The sequence below is a fragment of the Tetrao urogallus genome, assembly GCF_951394365.1.
Source record: "Tetrao urogallus genome assembly, chromosome: Z".
In the NCBI taxonomy this organism is placed as follows: Eukaryota; Metazoa; Chordata; class Aves; order Galliformes; family Phasianidae; genus Tetrao; species Tetrao urogallus.
Window position 1 is genome coordinate 26,078,264 of NC_136816.1, and position 26,756 is coordinate 26,105,019.

Sequence of the window (26,756 nt, forward strand, 5' to 3'; positions counted from 1 at the left end):
TTCTCAATCCCCACCAAGAAATCAGGAGAACTGGAAAAGTGCAAATACTGATCAATCAGTATCTCCTATACGTTTCAACGTACAAACTGAAAGTGATCTTACAGACTGAATAGTCACATCCCACTCAATTTCTTGTGAAGTCCAGCATCTTAAATTCTTTAGTGAATCAAATATTTTACAAATTTTTGCACTTTGAAATTAATGCTTTCCTTTTGTTTTTAAATCCAAATTCAAGACTGTAAAGAAGAAAGTCATACCAATAATTTCAATAACTGACATTATTATACACAGTCACACAGATATATCTCAGTGTTAGCAAAACCTATTTACATTTACAGAAGGCTTCAAATTACTACACAACTAGAATCTCAGTGCAAAGAGAAGTTTACCTTGGCGTCTCCGTCTGGTAAGAAGAGATAAGCTCCACTCTTATCACGATTACTGGTAGTTCCATACCAAGCAAACTCCACCTTCATTTGATGGTTTTTACCATCCTCTTTTGTATTTATTTTCTAAGGACAGAGAATCAAGGTTGAAATAGCTTGGCAGAGTTAAGTTTCCACAAAAAAGAACAAAAATTCTTATAAAGATAGCATACAGTGTTTTGAACTGTAATGCAACATACCTCCAGTAATCCAGATGTTCCAGAAAACCATAGTTTCATGTAAGAATTTTCTAAAATTATATTATCCACTGAATTTTGCATCTCTTTTATCTTGAAAAATCTGTCTGGCTTCTCCTGCACACTATCCCTTCCACTCATATATATATTATAGTCCGCTAAAATTGCTTCTGAATTTGGAACTTCCAAAACCTGGTAAACTCCAAGCCCCAAAGGTGGTAGATGTGCCAAGAAAGAGATCTATTGTGAACAAAGAGAAAGCCATTATAATAAAGATGAAAATATCAACTTCTTACAGTAAAGATATGCTCAAAATGACTCCTGTTGCTACAAGTAAATGAATATGAAATTATAACTGGTATTCCAAATTAAAATCTCAAATACATGAAGAATTAACAAACAAAAAGTACCTATTACTGACTTGCTTAATATCAAGATCATTTACACAATGCAATGATTTTGAATATGTGATGTGTAGTTCTGAGTAAATATGCTATTTATCATAGATGTATGTTGCAAATCAACTGAATATGAACCCTACATATAACCAAAAATGCAAGTAAAAATCCAGAAATTTGAATAGGAAATTAAGGCAACTGTCTTATATTTTGTTTCTATTCATTTAGGAATAGAAAGTCACCGAAACAGAAGAGTCACAATCGAAGCTAACCCACTCAAAACAGTTTGTTTAGAGTTTGAATTCCTGATATCTAATCTTTCCTTTTTTTTCTTTATCCTGTCTCAGAAAACAATTCAGAAAAAAATAACTTAATTATCTTTGGTATGTTTCTGCAGTGACAATAGCAACATGAAAGACAAATCATGTTTCAGATAGCCATACGATTTTTATAAGCATGGTATGCAGTCTCTTCTTTATTGCTGGCAAAAATGCTGGTAATGCTGGTGACTATGTTGAAAAAGCATGTTTTGTAGCTGAGAATTTGTTGTATTAAATAATGTTACTCTCTGTATCTGTTGTAGATTCCATAGAAAAAAATAGGAGGCATTACTGTCAGAGTAAGTAGAAGTTCAATAATTTATCAGCTTAACAAAGATTTTAATTTAAATTTTTTTTTTCCTTAGAATGACAGAATTAATGTCACTACCTACAGAAGGGAGAAATAACAATACTTAAACTTCACATTATTACATCTATTTACATTAATGTTTCACTTTATTTTACTGTGGATCTACAGTATCTGTAGATTATATATATATATATATAAAATATATAATAATATATATTTATATATATTATAAATATATATATAATTATATATATATAATATAATATATATTATATTTATATATTATATATATATATATATTTTTTTTTTTTTTTCTTTTTTTTTCACTTAAAGCAGCATACCTGATAGGCTTCATGTGATACTGTAGTTGCTCCATCCCAAACAGCACTAATCTGGACAGTAACAGGTTTTCCCAAAGGAGATAATAATTTAACTCTGGGTGAACTCACGATGACCGAAACCACTGAGAACCTCTCTTGTTCAGTAGGATTATATATCAAAAGATACCTGAAAAAATAAATTCGTCAAATTATATTTGGCAAAGAAGCCTCCCCCTTCAGGTTTAATACTACTACACATAAATTTTACATACAGAGGTTCAAAACAATGTTAGAACAACAGGTACATAGCACAACAAATAAATATGCCAAACAACCAGGAAACAATGGATATTTAACATCAATTCTTGGAAGGTTCCTTCCTTAAAGCTCTTATTTTCCAGATACAAAAACAGTTTTGAAAACACTGTACAATCAGAATAGATGACTTTCACATCTTAACTAATTCTTTATATAAATAGCTGTAAATATTAACATGTAGGTTATTTCAAGTGGATTTTTCAGGCTGAGCTGTTACAATCTTAACTACCCTTAAACATGAATATATCTGATTCAAATTCTTCAAGGAAGCTAGTTTATCTTTGGTATAAAAGAAAGTTCATAATTATTTAAATTATAATTTACCAGAATTCTCTATGAAAACTGAGTGCTTATACACTGTATGAGTGCCAAACCCCAAACCTGCCCATGGTTGGAACTAGATGATCTTTAAGGTCTCTTCCAACCTAAGTCACTGTATAATTCTACAAAATCTTGTTAGGTGAGTACTGAACAAATTATTTGTATGTAATCTTAGGCTTGCTCTTGCATTTTGGCACACCGCTTAGGTTATTAACCAAAATAATTTAACTTGAAGCTGAAAAGAGCAATTGTAAAGCTTTTTTTTTTCCTTATCGCTTCAGATATTGTTAGATACTGAAAAATAAAATGGTACCAGAACATTTGTACCTCACACATTTGTAAAACTATCATTGCATTTCTCATCTTCTCGTTACTAACCTCCAAGAGCATGCAATTTACAATTTTTCCCTGATGTTTCTATCTGTTCATTTCTGTTCATTGTCTCTGACAATAAAAAAACGTTCTTGCCAAAATTTATAATTGCTTCTTCAATACATGTGAGAACCAACAACCTTCTTAATGTTTCCACTGTAAAACAAACTTTACTTCTTCATGAAATCTTATCTTTTCTTGGATTCCACAATACTTCCGTCATAATTATGAAATCCTTCCTTCAAAATTTCTGAAGTAGACTCTCCCTGTTCTCTCTGCCATTTTATATACAAATTTCTCAGGATTTTCTGAATGGTTTTCTTTCTTTTTTCATATCTTCTCTTCCATCATTCTCTGTCATTCTATCATTCTCTTGTATCTTAACTTCAAATTCAATTATCATCTTCAAACTTTAACATCCAAGGAATAAGTTACTTATACATAGCTAAACCCTTTAAACCATTTCCTTCCCCACCTAAGTGAGCTGAGGTGGCTCTCTACACAAGCACCACAGGAAAGAGAGGTCTGCTGGCAGGTTTGATGTAATTTCAGCAAAGCTGGGCAGGCAGTGGGCAGAGAAATACTGAGGTTATACACTGGATATATTGAAATAGCAAGATTTCGGACTGAGAGACAGCAGCAAACCGTTAACAGTTAATGAGGAAGCACAAATTTTAATTCCTCATTTTGAGAGAAAGTACTTATAAGTACAATCTTCACCAAAATTTAATCCACAACTAAACTACAGATGTTATACAGGTGCACAAGGAACCTCGTCCACTCTCCTTCCACGCTGTGCTTTCATTTTGATTTATTACAATATTACTCTAATCTTAACAAATGCAGTTCTGCTCCACTGATACTGAAAATCCTTAAGAACAATGACCTGGCTACCTCTTCCCACTTCGCACTGGCTCCCTCTTTCATCTGCATCAAAATCTGTCTCTTCTTTTCAATCTCACTGTTCAACAATACCACCCTATTATTTCATAACCAGAGGGAAAGCTCAACTTCAACTTCTCAGTTGTTGAATAAACAAAAATCTGAGGCTATAATAGATTTTTTGGTACTAAGATGCTTCAAATAACCTTGTATAAATAGCTTCCCATATTAAAAAAAAAAAAAAAAAAAAAAAGTAAAAAAAATCTGTTTAACTCCTAACTTGAAGCTTCCTGTACTGAATGTATTGAATTACTGAATGTACTGAATTACTGAACTATGACTGCTGTCCAAATCAATTGTTTTCCTTTTATCTAGCCATGGTAAGCTGCCAACTAACACAAAAAGCACACTGGGACAATTTCATGTTGAGGACTCCTAGTAAATGAGACAAGAGTTAATATTATTCTAGGTGAGCTTTTGAAGTCCTTAACAACTTCTGCATGACTTTCTGACAGCCTTCTCTAGAACTGGGTAGGTTATTAATACACTCTTGTTTCACTGAAGATTTTAAACTTTAACATAATTTTTTTTATAATGGTTGTGAAATTAAAAGCCATCTAAAACAAAACTATTCTCAAGTTTAAATGTCCTAGAAGTAAGAAGATCAAAAAAGATTTAAAACAAAAAAAAAACAAAAAAAAACAAACAAACCCAAAAAGATTAGTGAAAGATTTCTTTTTTAAGTACTTTTCACATACTGTGATGGAAGAGCATAAAAATTGTCAGGAACAATACAAATCTAAACAATGCAGCACCAAAGCTCAGAGTATACCATCATTCTCATCTATCAGAACATAATAGAAATACTTTTTCTATACATGGGAAATCTTGTAAGTAAAATTCTAACCTAAATTTACAATTCATTTTCATTTACAATACTACATGACTGCATTAAATGCAAATTACCCACTACATAAATAGGAATTTTATGTGAAAACATTCCCAGCAATTTCCCATATCTTAACAACTGGCATCATATTTCATTTCATATTTTCTGGCAATCAACATATTTCATCTGACTACATGTACTGTTAGATATTTGGATAAAAAGCCTCTTGGGTCAAGTTCTTGTGTTTTACACCCTCTTGAATCAATGTATTTTAAGTGTATTATGTTCTTGTAAAGTGACGCAGCCATAAAAGGTAGTAGTGGTAGGACAGACTTTCAGTAGCAGAAATATAGGAATCTTGTCAAGACAATTTTTTTTTCCAATAACACAGAAGTATTTATACTCAATAAGTTAATAAACATTGTGCATATGTAAAAGCAGTGACAAATACAATTTGTGATATTTCCAAGGTACTATCCAAGGTTTGTTATTAAATAACAATCCACTGCAACTATTTTAAATTCTATATGAAACAAAAAAGCTACGTTTCAGTTAAGCTGTGCCACTACAGAGCACGTCATCCACAAATGCAGCCTATAACTGTTTAATATGTTAAGAGAAACAATGTGACAGTACCTAAAGGTCTTCTACTCCAGATCTGAAGACCACAATGAGAAGTTCCAAAGCAGCAAACTATTATTCAGGCTACTGCTCCTTGGAAACAGCACTGAGGAAACTAACAAACCTCCTATCTTTTGTCAAAATAAAGGCTGGAGACTGAGAAAGAGATCTTCTGGCTTCACCAGGCACAGATCTTGCCTGACCAATCTGGTGGTGTTCTATGATGGAGTGATGGCATCAGTGGACAGGGGAAGGGTGATGGATGTCATCTACCTGGATTTCTGCAAAGCCTTTGACGTGGTCCTTCACCACATCCTGCTCTCTAAATTGGAAAGGTACGGATTTGAAAGATGGACTGTTCAATGGAGTAAAAATTGGTTGGCTGGTCACAGACAAAGGGTTGGGATCAATGGTTCTGTGTCAGGGTGGAAGCCAGTCACAAGCGGTGTCCTTCAGGGGTTGGTCTTGGGACCAGTGCTCTTCAGCACCTTCATCAATGACAGACGATGGCATCGAGTGCACCCTCAGCAAGTTTGCAGATGATACCAAGCTGAGTGGTGCAATGAATACACTGGAGAGAAGGGAAGCATCCAGAGGGACCTGGACAGGCTGGAGAAGTGGGCCCATGAAAACCTTATGAGGTTCAATAAGGCCAAGTGCAAGGTGCTGCACATGGGTCAGGGCAATCCCAGGTATTTACACAGACTGAGCAAAGAACCCCTTGAGAGCAGCCCTGTGGAGAAGGACTTGGGGTCCTGGTGGACAAGAAGCTGGACATGAGCCAGCAGTGTGTGCCTGCAGCCCAGAAGGCCAGCTGTGTTCTGGGCTGCACTAAAAATGGGGTGGCCAGCAGGGAGAGGGAGGTGATTGTCCCCCTCTACTCAGCTCTTGTGAGGCCCCATCTGCAGCACTGCATCCAGGCCTGGGGCCCCCAGCACAGGAAGGACGTGGAGCTCTTGGAACAGGTCCAGAGGAGGGCACTAAGATGATCAGAGGGCTGGAGCACCTCTCCTAAGGAAAGGCTGAGGGAACTGGGATCGTTCAGCTTGGAGAAGAGAAGGCTCCGGGAAGACCTCATTGTGGCCTTCCAGTACTTGAAGGGAGCTTATAAACAGGAAGGGGAGCAGCTGTTTACGAAGGTGGACAGTGACAGGACAAGGGGGAATGGGAATGAGACAGGGGAAATTTAGATTAGATATTAGAAGCAAGATTTTCACTTGTGGGGAAAGAGGTTGGGGTGACACACTGGAACAGGTTGCCCATGGAGGCTGTGGATGCCCCATCCCTGGAGGCATTCAAGGCCAGGCTGGATGTGGCTCTGGGCAGCCTGGCCTGGTGGTTGGCGACCCTGCACATAGCAGAGGGGTTGAAACCAGGTGATCATTGTGGCCCTTTTCAACCCAGGACATTGTACGATTCTACAGTACTTTTAATGCCTACTAAAAAATTCAGAAAAAAAAATTTACTTCAAGAAACACAAGCTAAAGTGATAATCAGCATTTCATTCATTTATTCCAGAAATAAATGAATTCTGAAGTTATTTTAGGATAAACTGTACTGAAGTAAAATTAAATCATGCAATTTTTAACAAATATAACCATGGCCAATTGTTTCACAGAGAGACCATATACTCCATCTGCGCATCAAGAACAGCAGTGGAGTAAACTGCTCTCAGTTTACTCATTCTCAAAAATGAAGAACAGATGGAAACCTGAGCTCTGAATCCTTAATGGAATAAATCTCTGATGTAGAAATATTTGTAATTTCCAAAAAGCAAATTCTGCCACCTGCCTATAAGACATTTTTTGAAAGAAACACCATGAATTTTTTTGATCCTATATTTACCTGGGTCTCTGAAATCCAGAGCGAATATCTTTTATTCTTATATGCATGATTATTTTTCCTAGTTAACATACTATATGGCAATAATAAACTCTTCTCCTAAACATGTACATTCAAGTTTCGAAGAAAATTTTGAATAGTTTATTCTGTACTAAATATTTAAAATTTCACATTTGCTGCGAAATATTTTCACAATCATAGCCAACTCCAATTCCTTTTTCACATACTTAAGTAAATTATCAAGAATATACGTGAAGGAGTTTAGCTATATCTACAGGAAAAATGTGGAAAATGTAGATTTAGATTTCTTAACAACTTTAATCAGTCTTCAAAAAGTCCAGAAAACCTTTTTTTTTTTTTTTTAACCAAAAAGTTACTGTATTTAAAAACCATTAAGAATTGAACTGACTTTCTGGGTTACGGGTTACTTCATCACTGTTTTTCCAGAGCCACTCAAGTTTGCATGCATTTCTGCTATAAAGTAATAAAGGAAGAAAAATAATTATTTCAAAAAGATCAATGTTTTTTTTCCTACAACTCCATCAATTTCTAAACTGAGCTTTAAAAGTACTAAATATTTTACAGTATTTCAAGATATCTTTTAGTCCCAATCAAAACTTATTTAATAAGTGAGCTAACAGTTTCAGAGGAAATAATTCAAAATCTCATATATGAAAAATCATGAGTCCAGTCCAGTTTCAGAAGTCATTTACATCTGACTCATGTTTTGTTTCAAAAAAAATTTCACTCTGTAGGTATTATTGAAAATCTTTTCCCCATCTGCAACACGAATCTGAAATGCAGATTCTTGAAAAACACACCTTTTCCAATTTACATAACAAAAGCAATGAACTATAAGCCTCTCTCTACATATATATCTTAAACTACCATAAATACCATTTGGCTCATAATCTGCTTTTAATTGGCAAACCGAATAAAAACATAAAGAAATCAATTTATCAGATGACTTTGACTTTCAAACTTCTTAAGTCTGCAACAAAATACTGAAGGTATTTTTGCAGAGATATTCTTGGATATCTGTCCAAATTTTGTTACCTATCAAAAAATAATTTTCTTCCTAAATTATATCCAGGAAAGAAAGAAAAAACAGTAACACTCAAATACAGAATAATACAATATCAGAAAGTTGTTTCCATGTTGATTTTACTTTTCTTTCTTTTTTCTTCACAGAAAGGAAAAAAAATATTTCTGTGCCAAACTGTTTCAGCTTAACTACAGAATCACAGAATCACAAGGTTGGAAACGACCTGCAAGATCATCTGGTCCAACCACCCTCCCATTCCTATCACTACCACAAGCTACTAAACCATCTCTCGCAGCTCCTCATCCAGGCGCCTCTTGAACGCTGCCGGGGACGGCGACTCCACCACCTCCCTGGGCAGCCATTCCAGTGCCTGACCATCCTATGAGAGAAAAAGTTTCTCCTAATGTCCAACCTAAACCTCCTCTGGTACAACTTCTGGCTGTTTCCTCGGGTCCTACTATTTGCCTGGGAGAAGAGGCCAGACCCTTTTACATCACAGCCACCCTTCAGGAAGTTGTAGAGCGCAATGAGGTCTCCCCTGAGCCTCCTCTTCTCCACACTGAACAAGCCCAGCTCCCCCAGCCTCTCCTCATAAGATTTGTGCTCCAGACCCCTCACCAGTTTCGTTGCCCTTCTCTGGACACGCTCCAGGGCCTCAATGTCTTTCTTGTAGTGAGGGGCCCAAAACTGAACATAGTACTCAAGGTATGGCCTCACCAGTGCTGAGTACAGGGGATGATCACCTCCCTGCTCCTGCTGGCCACACTATTTCTAATGCAGGCCAGGATGCCGTTGGCCCTCTTGGCCACCTGGGCACACTGTTGGCTCATGTTCAGCCGAGCATCAACCAACACCACCAGGTTCTTTTCCTCTTCACAGTCATCCAGCCACTCTGCCCCAAACCTGTAGCGCTGCATGGGGTTATTATGGCTAAAGTGCAGGACCCGACACTTGGCCTTGTTAAACCTCATCCCATTCACCTCAGCCCAGCATTCCAGCTTATCTGGATCCCTCTGAAGGGCCTCCCTACCCTCAGGCAGATCGACACCACCTCCCAGCTTGGTGTCATCTGCAAACTTACTGAGGGTACACTCGATCCCTTCACCTAAGTCGTCAATGAAGATATTAAACAGGATGGGCCCCAGCACCGACCACTGGGGGACACCATTTGTAACAGGTCTCCAGCTAGACTTCACTCCATTGACCACCACCCATTGAGCACAGCCCTCCAGCCAGTTCCTTATCCAACAGAGGGTAAAACTGTCCAAGCCACGGGCTGCCAGTTTCCACAGAAGGATACTGTGAGAGACCATGTCTCATGTTAAGAGATTTAGGATATTTCCTTTATAAATGCAACTGGATATGGACACATAGGCATGGTATATATGCATCACATATAAGAGGAGAGCAGTAAAGTGACAACCCAGAATTTTCTAGTGCGTTAGGAAATATGCACTGGCATTTCTAAGCAACTAATACTGTTGATAATGTTAGTAGTTATTACTCAGCTGATCAGAAATTTATCTGTCCCCTACAATTACTCAGGCAGCTCTTTCATGAGAAGTAAAGAAACACTCCTCCTTCGTAGTAAATATATCTGTCAAGTGTGAAAATGAAGTCTGCCAGAAGGAAAAGTATTTATTCTAAGCAGGCAACTCACTATGTATTAATGTAGATTTATTTTGCATTACTTTGCAGACACATCAAGGACAGCACTTGTAAGTAGAGCCTTTCTCATTAGAACAACTAGTTCTCAACAAAACCTCTATTTCTCTAGTTGTTCTGATTGATCTAATTAAAGATTGTTTGTACAAAACAGATTAATGACATTATAGCGTACTGGTTACTGCAAAATATGCTGTTTTCTAACTCTGAAGAGTAACCTCAAGAGAAAAAAGACAAATGTATTAATAAAACCTGAATCATTAAATGGCTTGGGTTGGAAGGGATACCAAGGATCATCAAGTTCCAACCCCCTGCCACAGCAGGGCCACCTACCTCCAGATCTGATACTAGACCAGGTTGCCCAGTGCCCCATCCAACCTGGTCTTGAACACCTCCAGAGCATCCATTACCTCTCTGGGCAGCCTGTTCCAGCACCTCACCACTCTCTCAGCAAATAACTTCCCCCTGACAGCCAATCTAAACCTTCCCTCTTTGAGCTTAAGACGATTCCTTTTCTATCATCAGTATCTACCTGAGTAAAAAGCTGATTCCACTTTTTTTTTTATAATCCCCTTTTCAGTATTAGAAAGGCTGCAATGAGATCTCCTCTCAACTTTCCCTTTTCCAGGCTGAACAAACCCAGCTCCCTCAGCCTGTCTTTGTAGTGGAAATGCTCCAGCCCTCCAATTATCTTCATGGCCCTCCTCTGGACTTTCTCCAGCAGCTCCACATCTTTCCCATATTGGGTGCCCCAGACCCGGATGCAGTACTTCAGATGGGTCCCCACAAGGGCAGAGTAAAGAGGGACAATCACCTCCCTGTCCCTGCTGGCTAGCCCTCTTCTGATGGAGCCCAGGATACCATTGGTCTGGAGTTTGCTTCAGTCTGACCTCTTAAAGAGGAATTCAGCAAAACCACATGTGAGAAATGCTGCAGCTACTACTCCAGTAAATGTCCAAAACTGTCTATACTGATCTACAGGTCTATCACCCATTTTGGTGACAGATTTAAAGATTCAATTACTTCAAATTAATCACTTCTACCAAACACCTCTTCCTTTCTTCCGCTGCAATCATAATATAACTGAATGTCTTTCTAACAAACTTCGTTTGTTAAAAGTAAAGTCTCATGTTTCCAATTATTAGTCTGTTGGAGCTTAACAGATGATAGTCATAAAACACTCTGTATGGCTTCTTCAGATTATTGTTCGTTTTCCTGCTAAGCATTCCCATACATTCACTTCTTCACATTTTTAAAATCTAGATACTCCATTCTTGCTGAAGCCTTCATCATCCACAGTGTAACACAGTATTTCTACTTTATTTTACACAAAACATTTCCAGATAAATTACCCAAAAGCAAAATGGCCTTTGACACCATACAAATACTGCTCTCTGAATCTGTGATATTCTTTAATGCGTAGTCTCCTCCTGCTTCCATAATGGCTAGTTGATTAATCTACATTGTTTTTCCATGTGACATGTACTTCCATTTATCTGTTCTATTCAATTGTTTCATTACTAAACTGTTTCCAGTTTAAGAAAGTTTTAAATTCTAATTTCGTATAGATTGTTCCCAGTATGACTTCAAATTTTATATTCTATTGACATTCTATTTTATTAGCATATGATAGATATAAATGAAAGCATTTTGTGATTTTATGATCTAATCAAAATAATTCATTTATTGCTTAGTTTTGGCCTCACTCCCCCCCCCCCCAAAAAAAAAACCAAAAAAAACACAACAACCAAACAACCAAACACGCCCACCCTCTTCTGCTGGATAACAAAGGATATAACTCGAATACACACAACTATGAGTGGTCTGATAAGTTAAGCAAACAGTCTTACCATACACTGCCAGAGAAAAGACAAGTTCCTCTCTCATTCTGATAGCTTCTCAAAGCTTCCGCATTGACTGTAGCCGGTGGAGGATCTAGTAAACAAGCTTACGAGTACAGCTGAGGGAACGTGGATTATTTACCCAAAGAAGGGGAGGCTCTACAACTACGTGAAAGGAGATTGTAGCAAGGTCTATCTCTTCTCCCAAACAACGAACAATAGGAATCAACAAGGAATGACTTCAAGATGTACCAGGAAAGGTTTAGTTTGGAGAAAAGAAAAAAATGTTCACTGAAATGGTTGTGAAGCCTTGGGACAGGCTGCCCAGGGTAATAACTGAGAAGAATAGTTGAGAATCTCAAAAGGCGTTTCAAAGACGTATAGATGTGGTGCTTAGGGAACATGGTTTAGTGGCAGACTTGGCACAGTTAGATTAATTTAACAGTTGGACTTGATGATTTTAGAGGACTTACTCAACCTAAATGAATCTGTGGCCATAAAAAGCCAAAAAATATTTATCAGCTTATTTAACAAGATATGCCTCGTAATGGTGATATGCTCTATATCACATCTATCTGTGCTTCTTGTAAATTTAAGGTTTTGAATTTTAGACTATCAATACTGTTACAAGTACAACAAAAATGAATTCAGATCTCCGCTATAATTCTCATAATCCAATGAAACTCTATGAGAATGTCTTAGATATCTACAATAAAGAAAATAATACGAACAGATTTTTCTCTTCATGAAATGAAACCTGTTTTATGTTTATGATACGATCTTGCAGAAGAACTGGTAGAAACTTGAAATTTCAGACATACAATAGAATTTGAGTTGTTCTCAAAAGGCATAACAACAAGTGAAATTAGAAACCATAGTTCGTAAGTCAACTTTTCAATGCAGAATGAAACTGGTGACACGAAGAGATGCTATCCATAAATTAAGTAATATCACAGTAATTCAGTGGTGAATGAGCTAATGCAAAATTGTTAAAAGTACATTTTCTCAGAAGAAGCCTTAAAGACTGACAGTTCTGATTAACATACAAATAATTAAAAACAGTGATTCTGTGCTTAATAAAAGATTCCAAGATTCTTATCCTGATTTGTGAATACTCCATTAACGCCTTCGTATTGACAAACAAAAAGTCGTTTCTACAGTCATTAACAAGGTAAGAGAGCTCACACACCTGTCAGTTTGTCCTGCAACTATACAGATATATTTACTATACCCACAGCTCATGCAAAAGGCAAAAAATTAAGTAGGCTACAAGTATTTAATCCTCCTACTCTTTCAGAGAATGCAACCGTTGAGTGTCTTTCTAAAGAACAAACTATTGGACACCCTCAAGTAAACAGCACTTAGAATAAACACAGACCACAGCACAGTAAGAACTATAAACTTCGAGAACACACATACACACACAGAAAACCAACATGAACCTAAAACATGACTCGTAAGATTCTGTGTACCTACTACATACGCCAGATACATGTATTTCCTGTGACTTGGATGGATTCTAGTGGCACACGTTACCTAATTTGGAGCACAACACTACTCTCCAATTAAGGATAAAAGGATCAAGTCCAAAGGCACTATTTTAAATTTTTCTTTTACCACAAAGTTGTGAGGTCTGAAGTCCAAGATGGGCTTGAAGCCCCCTGACTTTTTCAGGATCAGGAAGTGCCTTCACTAAAATCCTTTCCTTGTTCTTCTTGTAGTGTAGGCTTTATAAATCTGCATTTAAAAGGGAAAAAAAGTCTGATTCAGAAGAACAGAAAGACTTAATTATGGCATATCACTTCAGACTGTGCCTTGACAGACTTGGACTAACTATAGTACTGCCTCAAAGTAACTCCAATAAAAAGGCTGAAGGGGCCAGAGCCTGGGGGAAGAAAAAAAAGAAATAGCACACAAGTATTAGAACAATCTGGAAAAGAGTGGCTTCTGCTTCCAAAACCCCTCTAGCAATCCAAGTTTTTCACTAGTATTCAGTTCTTTACTAGCATATTCCTTTATAGTGATCACTGGTTATTTGCTTTTGTTGTTTTTTGTTTGTTTGTTTGTTTTGTTGTTGTTGCAGTTTCATTTTTTAAGCTATTATTTTTGGTTTTTAGCCTATTGTTATGTCTCTCATACTGTGCATTCTTTACAGTGTTTTCTATGGAATTCAGAAAATTATTTAACATCTAATTGCAGAATTTTTCTTTTTAATATTTAATGTTAATTATTAAAGGAACTTAAGCATCAAATACAATTATCTGATAAAGATAACTTCACACTACCACTACAACCCAAACAAAAGTTGTTGAAATGCTATACATAACGCTGAAAATACTAGAACAGTTTTGAGAAGCTACAAAGATAAAATACTGGAAAGAGTATCATCTGGTTTTCTGGTCTAACTTTGCAAATGCAATTTCAAGAGACAGTAAACAAGATTACTTGTTGGTGCATCAACAGTAAGAAACTGAAATGCAATGAAAAAATAATGTTTAAATGTTTGAAATATAATTTCTTGAGCATGAACTCAGAGACATGACAGTCAAAACTGAGTTTTGAAAAATAAAGATCAATTCCACAAAGAGCTTCTGAGTGTAAATAACTGCAAATAAAAGCTGCCTTTTTCTTCTCAATAAATAATAAAATTTTTCAACAATTCTCAGTTTTTAAGATACATGCCTTACAACAAAGCAGACCCTCATCCCTTAGTTTATTTGTTTTGCTTCAGAGTTCCCAAATAAAACTTCTAACAAAATGACAGTGCTCCTTCAGGTGCCAGTTTCAAGAAGCCTATGTATAATCCACACAAACAGTAGAATACTCAATACAATAAAAATTGAAATCTCTAAAAAACTCTTGTAACATTATAGGAGTGAGAATTAAGGTGATGTTAACTCTTCCACACCTTTCATCCCCTCTCTGACTGTCAATGAAGAACTTGCCCTTTTTGGTCACAAAGGCTGCTGCACATCTTTATTCCACCTACGAAGCCCAGTGATTTTACCTGCTTTTTATTTTATCTATTTCAAAATTTCTAGGTATTTTTACCTAGACATTTATCTCATGTTGATGTCAACTGATGTTTCACAACTCTGGGTGATGTCTGAGTCACCCTGTGTCAGCTAAGTTCCTCTCTGCTTTTGCACCAGGCTGGTGTTCATAAAAATCTAAACATTTGTTGAGTCAAAATGACCTTGAGTTTATAACATATAGAGTCTGCTAATGGTAACTTCAGGTCACCTGAAATCTAGCAAACTGATCAGATAGCTGAACTCTGAGATTAGGTCTTAAATATATAAAAAAAAAATAATTAGGCTATATTAAGCTTAAGCAGTTTTACCTTAGAAACTAAAAATATAACACCTCGTATATGATCTCAAATGACTTCCTAGTTTCTGGCCTGCTTGTACTACTATGCTAAGAATACAAAAGCTTAATTAAGAGTTATTAACAGAATAAAACTCTCTTAAGGCTTCATTAAATGACCATTCATCCTTCCTACTCTCTCACAGATAACAACACAGAAGTTATAATGAGAACAAAGTTTGATTGTACTGCTATCACTACTTCATCCAATTAAAAATGAAAAGGGTACTGTTTCTTATGGGGAAGAAGAATACCTATTAACAGCATATAAACTCCTACAAATATTTTTGGCTTCATTTTAAATGCTACTGTATTCTTCCTTGTTGTCTTTAAAGATTTCCCACTCCACCACTGATAATTTTAAATATCCTTGTTTCAGCTGTCTTTCCTCCTTCCACCAAATGTTTTAATATTTAACTAGGGATACATAGGAATACATACATGTATATGTACCTTACCTCAGAACTCATGAACGTATATAGTGTAATTAAAATGTATCTGATTTGATTAAAATGTCAAATGCTGTCAGAACATTCTGTCCCTGAAAATACATTTTATAACTATTTAGACTGTAGAAACATGGGAAAAAGAGGTTAAAAAAAAAAACAATCCTCCAAAGTTAAAGTTGCCAGACGAAAGTATTAAAATACTATTCCAATCCATGGTGACCTTCTTAGCTCAGAAAGAAGCTAAGTTGTGTCGTTGCTGAAGCTTCAATCAAATGCATGACATTATGAGACTAGCTTTTCTTATTGTCAACTCATGCCAACAAGATTTCCATTTCAGTTAAATTTGTTCCTGACATCTTCTAACAAAATGCAGCAACTTACATGATGCCAAGTGAGGCTTTCTACAAGCTTTCACTTTAGTACATGCATTTTTTATCATGTATTGTACGTATTAACTCAGCTTTAATTATACAGAATGACAAAATGTTGAGAAAGCAGTGGATAGTCAGCTGAATTCATGAAGAAGCAACTAACCTGCAAAATCTTAAGCTAGAATTAAAAAAAATACTGTACGTGATAGGATGGACATAACTTATGTTCAAACCTTGTCAATTAATATCTGATAACACAGCCTGTTACCAGATACTGAAAGAAGGATAATGGCATAGATTATTTTATCTCCTCAATTTGGAAAAAAAAAAAATAATAATAAGAAATGAACCTTTCTCTCATAAACTGGATATCACTAAAATACTTGGTTCTTTAAAAGATCTTCAAAGAAATCACCGATCAGACTATAAATAGAGTATATCCTGTTCACAAACAATACCCTGCAATTCTCTCCTAGGTTAACCATTTTGTGCCGAACAATTATACTGAAAAATTCAAGCTGACACAGAGAACCAATTCAGGTATTTGGTCATGTACTGCATTAGCATGCAATCCTGTCTCCTGGAAATAAAGTAAACAAATGACTGGGAAATCTTGCCACCCATACTAATATACCCTTCAGCAACAATGTCAACCAAACTGGTGGCAAGAAGTTAATCCTCCCATGACAATCTCTTGACATTTAGAAAACACAACCTCTGGCAGACTTGCCCCAAGAAGCAAGGATTATATTTAAGAACAGCACTCTTCACAGAAGTATAAGGCAAAATCTGAACAGCACATACACAGAAACTGTCCCTAAGGCTTCTTATAGAAACTGTTAATTTCACAACAGAATAAAAGTAGTTCCAAATCTGGTTGGACATTATCTTGAGAAAGCTTTGTTTTCCAGATGGAAGCTACAGTTTTTCAAAAACCATGAAGCTTCTTTTTGTTTATACATTAAACAATCACATCAAGTCTTGCATGCAGAGCATGGCATGAATACCATCAGCTTCAGCTTTATTTGCTTATTTAAAGTAAACTGAAGGATTCTGCCATAGATTAAATAGCATCTCCTTTTGAAAAGAGGAGGTTCTAGGAGGAAAAATAACAACAATGGTTTAAACTTTACTGATTTCCTTTGAATTCCTGAGAGTCTTAATTATCCTGGATTCTCTCATTCAGTCATAAAAACAAGTCGGGAAAGGATCAAAATAAACAGGAAGCCATTTCATGAATTTCCCACAAGGAAAAGAGCAGGTGACAAATCATAGAGAGAGAGCAGCTTTTTGCTAGCCTCACACATTAAAAAAATTAAAGTAAGAGTACACACAGTTCTTTATTTTAAACTATCAAAGAAGTAACAGAAGTTTAAGCTAGCCATGGGAAGTCCATACATTTTAAACAAAACTGAAAAACAAGAAAATGATGTGCCTGCTAAGGAGAAACTAACAAAACATAAAATACATCACATGATAGACCCTAATGAAACCCCAGATCCAGCATGAGAATGTCATACAGGGTGACACTGATCCTAAAACTTTTCAGAACACATCACAGAACCTGCAAGTTTTCATACTACTGATTTTGAAAAGCCTTCCAATCAAAGCAAACTTACTTTTCGCTTCTCCTTAAACCTCCATTTTAATTCCATTGCTCAGTCTTCTTTCACTCAATGACAATATGTTTACTAAATAGACATCTTCGCTGACCATAGCATTAAAGCAGCAAAAAAGCTGTCCAAAAAACCTGTCAGTCCACTAAATCTAGAAGTATTACATTGAGTTCTAGTGTTTCTAAAAGCAACGTCAGAATTAAAAAAATGAACTGTGACACAGCTCTTTCAGTTACGTGTCGTTTCTTTTTTCTTCTATTTGCTTTTCTTCTTTCTTCTGTTCTATTATTCCCGTTGTTTAAGTGGAACAGTACTGAATTAACAGCATCAGCAAAGGTGATTACAAATCTTTTCAACTAAATTCTCATCCAAGTAACCTTGTTCATAAAACACCATTCAAATAGCCATAACTACACAAAGTATTACATAGGTAAGGGGAACAGAAGTGCTGTCAAAATTTTACTTTATTAATATCTAGCATTTAATGAATGTTTCAGAGTTTGGTGGGTTCTTTCCCCTCAGTTCATTAAGTGTTTAAAAGGGGTTTAGCTAATTCACTATGCTATAATTTCAGCACTCAAATGTTTGATCATAGGACCACTTCAGTGCTCCAAAATAGCAGTCACAGTAAAATTTTAAACGCTCCATTCAAAAAAAAAAAAACAAAAAAAAAACAAAAAAAAAACAAAGCTTTTTTTTTTGTTAGATACAGATTCAGAAAAGAGGTGGCAAAAGCAGTCTACAGACAAATGAAATGTACAGGTGAGGTGTAAAATAACACCAAATATACTAGAAGTGACACCTCCTTGGAACTAAGTCAAAAGACACTTCTCATTTACACAACTTGACGGAACTTTGTACCAGAACAATAATGACTGAAAATCAGAACTATTTCTGTTCTGTTTTTCCATGCAATCAAGTTGTACAAGCTCTTGCATGCAGTTTGTCCAACCAGGTTTCTGCCTTTACTTCTGAATTTAGCTATCACGAAAAGTGAGAAGAACTAAGAAATAAAATAAAGACTGGACAAAAAAGAGGCAAAGTATACAACCAGTTACTTTTCTGTTGAACATCAGATTTGAAATTGACAATATCGAGACTAATTAATGAGATTCGAAAGAAAAAAATCTCAGGAGCATTCTATGAAGAATCTATTTCTGTACATCTATTATATGAATCAAAATACTGTAAGAATGATCAATTGAGTATATTTTTGAGATATTTTTAAAGACCTTGACATGGAAATGCAAAACTACAGACAGCTAAATACTCAACCAATTTAAGAGAAATAATATTTCATCAGTTACACTGACCGACCAAACCTCTGTCCTCAGTAACGGCATATTATAACACTGGAAGGGCAAGAAATTTAGAGATTTTATGCTACAGACAGGGACAATAATGATAACAAAACTTCTAACTGAAAAATCAATTGTCTTAGAAATTTCATTATCTGAGTTTTAAACACAGAAATCCTCAATAATAATTTATCAATTTACATTTCAGATTGTATTGGAATAAAACAGCTCCCTAGATAAATCACACAGATAATCATAACATTCATATATATACACAATCAAAAGTTACTGTCTTATCTAACACATCACCTTTCACAACGGTAATAGTATTAATGGAGTTTCAGAATACAATCAGAGATACTAGACTAAGTTCATGTTTAAAAGCATACATATATTCCAATGAAAACCTGAACAGCAGAGGAAACATACAGTACCGTCGTATACTTAAGCATTATTCTAAAGTGCTTCAAAACAGGAAATCATTACAAAAAGGAAGCAGGTTTTCAGGCAGTAATAACAATATTACCTTGTCATTTTTCTCCTGCCATTTACAATTTTTCTTTTATTTTTTTTTAATCTCTGTATTTGATCACTCATTGCTCTGATTACAGGCTGTCTGGAAGGTGAAGGTGAATTATATGACTTCATGGCATCTTCAGAGTATTAGGAAAGTTAAAAATTTGCAAAACTATTCCAACGTCAACTTTTTCTTAGAAAGCTAAGACAAGTTCAGAGCACAACAGTAAAAGATTCCCAGGATAATATCAATTTCATAATAAAGTTTAGCATGCTTATCTTAATGTATAACTACAAATAAAAAAGGAATTACTTGAAATACTCTGATATCCAAAAGGGAAAAAAAAATACTACTTAAGCATGCTATGTAGAGAGACACATGGCACACTGGATGCAAACAAAAAACCTGCCAGGGAACAGGAGCAAGGTAGGTGAAATTTCAACATCTAAATCAAGCAGGGAAAGCAGAAGTGTTCAAATTACACTCAAATGGCAAAAACAACTTGCTTCCAGCCAAGCAGATGTTTATTACAATATCTGTAACACCCTACTAGTGAAGATTTTTAGAGAGATGTTTTGAAGAATTTGAAAAAAATTAGTTAAACAAACAGGCATCTACTTTCTTTTCTTTAGCCATTTTGGACAACAAATTTTAAATAAGCTATTTAACATCTATTCAGTTCACAGAGACCAAAATTCTTACTAAAAAAAAAAAAGTTGCAAGTTCACATGATGTTCTAGAGACAAATTCATATCAAAACTGTGCATGCATTACATGCATTTAACTTCAGAGGACTGAAGCATCCTCCTAAGGCTCACAAGGACCAAACTTAGCTCATTTTTTTCTAAGTTGGAATCTCTGAATAGCAGCAGTTATAATAGTCTGTCACCTTCATGAGTTAGGCAAGCAAGTTTTATTAGCTTGCTGCCTGCCAGAAACAGGGAAATTAGATACTAGATCAGAAAAACAATATTCACCACTTTTAAATTAAACTTAAATCTCTTGTTCTGTAAGGATAAAATAGCCTTGTATTGTTTTATGGATAAACACAGCAGCTCCCACATCCATACATCTTACTCCGTTTATTTAGATGTATTGGTCTTAATGAATGTCTAACTTATTTGAGTTTGTATACCAAATATTTACAGGGAAAGCAGCAAGAATCTTTACTACAGTGGAAACTTGGAAGTAAGAGAAAACATAGCTTCAAAACTGACTCTTTAAAGATATATATTTATACACCGTGATTTTTAGGTCTTACAAAAATTCACAGTGCAATCCAGCCAGCTGTAATCATGTTCAGTTAATATTTTGCTGCTCTCAGTTATAATTTATTAAGAATTACAATGCTGTTAAAGCATATAGTAATCAGACCATTTCACTTGCTGCAGATGAATTAGTGCAATGGGAGAAACTTCCATATACCTGAAAGAATGTTGTCCTCTTTCAAACAGATGAAATAACATCAGCATAACATGCTAAACTGCATTGTACCTTTATTTAAAAGGAAAATCAGAAAACAATGAAAGAGCAAAAAAAACTACCAGGTAGTGGAGAAAACATTTATTACCAGAAGAATCTCAGACCCTAAATAACACATGAATTATTTACCTTGGTTGCGATGTCAGCTTTATAACTGTCTTATGCGGCAAAGAATCTTGGGAAGACTGAACATCATCCTACAAGACAACATTTATAAATTAGCTTTTGAATACACTAATAAATATTAGTTATATACAATATGTATTATATATAATATACAGAGAGAGGATCTTCAGCAGAATCTGTTGGGATAAAACAAGAGAAAATATTTTCAAACTTAAGGAGGGTAGATCTAGTTTAGACATAAGGAAAAAGACTTTTACAGTGAGGGAGGTGAGACTGGGTTAGGCCCTGAGCTACCTGATGTAGCACTGGATGTTCCCGTTCATTGCAGAAGAGCTAGACCAGATGACTAAATGACTTTCAACTTTAAAGATTCTATGATTCTGTGATTCTGTGATACAAGATTACACAAACTTTATGAAGTACAAAGATATGCTAGCCATACCATAATTAGAACCCTGACTTAGCATATTACACAGAAAGACATCTTCTCAAAAGGTGATTCGTAATTATTATGGTTTAGACACAGAATCAGTGAAGATTTTGGACTCTTTAAGACTGACAAAGAAGCCTTTACTTTAAAGAATTCAGTGAGAAATCTTTGTTCTGTTATTGTCTGTTATTATAATTAACCACTGTCATATTGTAAGTCAATTTTTTCATTCTTGTATGCCAGATGTTATTATCACCAACCTCCTTCAAACTCTGCAAACAGCTATATAATACTAAGTTTCTATTTACTCACAGAAGTCCTATAATCCTCTATTTTTGTCACACAGACTTCAGTCTTCTGACAGATCTTGTCATAAATAAATCTTCAAAAATAGTTTAGGGGTTTGGTTTTGATTTTTATACAACAAATTTCAAGAATCGCTTCACAGTATACATAAATTCCTGTTTTTCAATAGTTTCTCTTTTCTCTAATAACAGCTTCAAAGAAATTAGTAGTGATGAGATATTGCTGTAACTATTGCCTTAGTTTTTAAGCAAGAAAACAGCTATCAGTACTGTTTCATTTGCATTGGTTCATACAATTTTGACAGCTACAAAAATTGCAACTGAAGTAAAAAGCTCCCAGTTCCAGAGAATACTTCAGAAAACACCCTTAATTTTTTTTTTTTTTTTAATCAAACTATTGCCACATATATGAAAGCTTTTTTTCTGCACCCAATTAAACATATATACAGGACTGGTCCAATCAATTGTAAGGGCTGTTCGAAAACCACTGCCTCCTACTATATTATGATGGCCCACAATGTCAGAGGTCAAAGTGAATGTTGGTGACACAGGAGTAGGAGAATGAACCTTCCCAAAAATATTCTATTACGTTTTGTTGCTGTGTGACAAATTGTGGCAGAGGGGCAGTTTGACAAAATGCTTCTGGCATGGAAACAGGTGTGTCACTGAATTTCTCCATCTGGGAAAAAAAAAAAAAAAAGGCACCCAATGACATTCACCAGTGCTCACTGGACATTTATGGAAATTAAATAGTGGATGTGAGCACAGTGAGATGGTGGGTGATTCATTTCAGTAGTGATGATAGCAAAAGCAGGTCACTTCCACTGGTGCATTTTTACGACCACAACAACCACAACACGCAGGCTCTTGATCATGGCTGACCAAAAAGCTAATGGTGGTGTCTGTACTTAAAGGGCAAAAAGCTAGACTTGAGTCAGCAGTGTGATCTTGCAGACCACACGCCAAGTGTATGCTGTACTACAGCAGAAGACAGGTGACCAGCAAGACAAAGGAGGATATTTTTCTTCAACTTTATCCTTGTAAGGACCCAGCTGGAGCACTGCATCCAAGTGTGGGTTCCCATCACAGGAAACAGTGGAGCTTTTGGAGAGGGTGCAGAGGAGGGCCACAAGGATGGTCCAAGGGCTGGAGCACTTCTTCTATGAAGACAGACTGAAGGGACTGGGCTTGTTCAGCCTGGAAGAGAGAAGGCTGCAGGAAGATTTCACTGCAGCTTCCAATATTTAAAGGGAGTTCAGAAATATGAGGGAAATCAACTTTTTACGTGGCAAGATAGTGACAGGACAAGGGGGGATAGTTCTAAACTAAAGGAAAGGAGATTTAGATTAGATGTGAGGGGGAAGTTTTTTACTGAGAGAGTGGTGAACCGTAGAGAAGTTGCACCATCCCTGGAGGTGTTTAAGGCCATGTTGGATGGGCCCTGGGCAATGTGATGTAGTACTTATCTAGAGGTTGGCAACCCTGCCTATGGCAGGGGGAGTTGGAACTTTACTATTGTTGAGGTCTATTCCAACCCAAGCCATCCTATGATTCTATGAAATATCCACAGAAGTATGGGTATATTAAGCTTACGACATGCTGGAGACATATACAATATATAGTATACTATATATACATATATACATTAACAAATTAAAGTACCTCATTTCAATCTAATGCAGATGTAACAATTCCTAAGATTATATAGCCATAAAAGTGGACAAGTTGTGTTTGGAAAGGGGAAAAATTAAGAATACCGAAAGTAAATAATATTAGCAAGTGCCCTTCTTTAGGGCATTCTTGTAAAGTGAGTCTCAAAATGATGTATGGACATCCACTGCTAACTTCAGTAGATTCTTGTTTACAGTGAGCTCAGCTGACGAAAAAAGCACAAGGCTTGTCTAGACTTTGTCCTGAAAATCTGGTTTATACTTCTATTCAAGATAGAAAATATTGTAAGAAAAAAAATAAATAAACCAGCTGTGTCAAATTACAAGACTGCATACCACCATACAGTCATGCATTCTATCTATACTCCTGAAATTATCAATAAATGCAACTTGTAAGAAAATATAAATACTCAATTTAATTGTGTCATTCACAACGTGGAACATAATAAGCCCAATTATTTAAGTTGTGAACTTCTTTTCAGCTTCAACAGCTGAAGTTTTCACCTTTTATTTTCCAACATCTTCAGTATGAACAGTGGTAAGAAGTGGGTTCTTGAACAATTAATAGCAGCAAATTTCAATCTGATCTTTCCCAGACCACTCAACTGTATTGAAAAGAGTACTCATTTTTTAGAGAAAATGAAGAAATATAGCTTACCATTTTAAGGAATGGAGTTGATATATCATAATTATAAGCACCTTTATCCTTCAAGATAAGAATATGAGCAGAGTCAATTATCACTTTCTTCAAGTTCATTAGAGAATGGAAAAGCCTGTTAAAATTTTTGAAGTAGCATTAGTTTTCAGAAATTGTTTTCTGTCATTTATGCTAAATTTGATTATATTCCTAATTTGCATCCTGAAAACATAATTTCCATTCCACTATTATACCACAAAATGTATGCCCCTAACATACCACTATTTCATAAAACGTTAGTCTTAGGGAATTTTGTGTTTTATATGTTTCATTTCCGATATCTGAAGACTGGCCTGAAAAGTTGTTCTGAGTAAAGATTGTATTTAAGCAGGATTAAAGAAACCACCAGGAAGACAAAAATAATTCTTTTAAATGATTATCATCGCTTCCACTTTCTCAACTGATACAAAGTTTAAAGATTCTTAAATATACAGCTATGTGATTTTAATTGTAATTTTATCTCATTGTGCTCATTGCACTAATTTATATGTTTTACTCTGTTTTTATAGATAAATCAATACTTTTTTGAAATTTAAGAATATTCCCTATGAACTCAGTAGGTTCAAAGATTATCTTAAAGGCAACTTAAATAGTAATTAATAATCAATTTAAGAGACATGCTGAACCATCAACCAACAATCAATCAAATTCAGTAATGATTTATATTCCAACAGGCAACAATTCTCCTATACAATAAAATGCAGACATTACTGTAACTGATAATATCACACTTTTAGAACTGGGCATTTTGCAAACTGCAGTAAACTCATGCCTGCTTAAAACAAACCTTTTTGTAAAAAAAAGCAATAGCAAAATGAGATTTAAGTGTATACATCTATATTAAATTACCTAGTGCCATAATCCACAACTACCCAATCCTTTGATGTTCCTGTAATAGCATCATGATGCTGAAAGAGTCCAAGGTTCCTCCTTGCTTCTGTCAGCAATTTATAGTTATTCACTGAAGGAAATACACTCATCTTATTGTATTTATAGGACTGTACCAAAGCCAAGGAGTAAAGGATCTCAGCTGCTCTGAAATAGTAGACAAAAATAAAATATTTTTAAAGGTTTAAAAAGCAAAATGCAAGACACGTTTTACCTGAGCAATAAACTTGCACTGACAAGTCTTTAATCATATCTGGTTCCATGAGATCTTGAAATGTTAATCTAGTACTTTTCAGCCTGCTGCTAGCTTCAAACAGTTAAAAATCTCGACTGCACATCATCGTCAACTAGCTTCACATCTTGTGAGCTTTCTGCAATGCTTGTCAGTGACAGAAAATATTTATAGATTAAAATTATATCACTATAACATAGCATAAGAAATGTGAGATATACAGATCAGATCTTCAAATAAATACACTAGAGATAGACTGTCTTACGGGAGATATACGGGTTTTTATTTCAAAAAGCAACTATTTATAAAATAACATTGTCTTAAGTATACTAATCTGTACATTCTACATATACACATGTACATATATATTCATGTGCGTGTAAATACAGGTATTTTTTCAAATTACACAGAATCTACAGATTAGTATATACATATGTATATATTTATATGTGTATGTACATATTTTTATATGTATATGTATATTTGTGTGTGTGTATATAAATACAGTTACTTTCAAATTACTAAAATTATAAAATAACAAAAGATAGAATACTTACATATATATAAGTATATACACTTTTACTTATAAGTATTCTATCTTTTGAAATTTAAGTAACTTATCTAAAAGAGTTACATAATACATCCACACTAAATTGTCATTTGATATGTTGGAACTCTGGATACAAAACACAGGTAAGATTAAACACAGTGAGAAGCCTTTCTATCCAATTTCTTATGCTAAAGCTTCTGACACTAAATCATTATCATTAGGTTTCAACAAATTTCAGAAGAGTATGAATTATTTTACAAAAATACTGCAATTGCCAGTCATCCTGAATACCTAACAAAGATGCCTGCAAAATATTTTGGATATCATCTGTTAACTTTTTCTTATCTCCTTTTCCTACAATATTAGGGTACTGTTTTTAAAAATGAATTTCCTCACAGTTAAAGGAAACCAAGAAGTTACATACTACTAGTGTGAAGTGCAAAAAAAAAAAAAAAAAAGGCAAAATGTCACGCTATTGATACAAATGTAAAACCCTGAATAAACTCTGTTTGAAAGATTTATCTTTCTTTTTAATTGACTTAGCCACTTCCTCTAGAAGGAACACTTGGAACTTCTTTGCCTTTCAGAAAAATATGTGATTCTGTTTTACAGATCTAACACTTAGATCAGTCTTTTAGATACAGATTTTTCCTTTCAGATCTTAGTGTTATTTTAAACAGTAGAATGGTTCAGTGGTCTAAGAAGAAAGATACCCAGAAGAGAAACCAATAGTAACATTCTAGTTTAAAAATCTTTAACTTAGAAGCAAGAAGTTACACCTTTTAAAAATCTCCCTATGAAAGTCATATAAAGCCTTAATATTTCTCACTTCTATTTCAAACCACAGCATATTGGAAGCACGACTAAGAGAGTTACTTAAAAATTACCCATTTGTAGTCATTTCATTCTGTAATTCTACTTGACAGAACACTGAATAAACGAAGTATTACTTGACTGATTTCTCAAAGATTATACCCATTATAGCTTTAG

At 35.1% G+C, this 26,756-nt stretch overlaps 1 protein-coding gene across 1 annotated transcript in view; it reads right to left on the minus strand.

Moving 5' to 3' along the window:
* The window catches only part of MAN2A1 (mannosidase alpha class 2A member 1), a gene marked incomplete at both ends in the record, with an annotated part of 112,034 nt that overhangs the window by 34,602 nt on the left and 50,676 nt on the right, over window positions 1–26,756 (minus strand). The window contains 6 exons of the mRNA XM_079548795.1: window positions 390–512; window positions 626–862; window positions 1,992–2,157; window positions 20,998–21,065; window positions 24,058–24,172; window positions 24,946–25,131. Of these exons, the coding sequence (XP_079404921.1) occupies window positions 390–512; window positions 626–862; window positions 1,992–2,157; window positions 20,998–21,065; window positions 24,058–24,172; window positions 24,946–25,131 (895 nt within the window). The remainder of the gene's footprint in view (window positions 1–389; window positions 513–625; window positions 863–1,991; window positions 2,158–20,997; window positions 21,066–24,057; window positions 24,173–24,945; window positions 25,132–26,756) is intronic.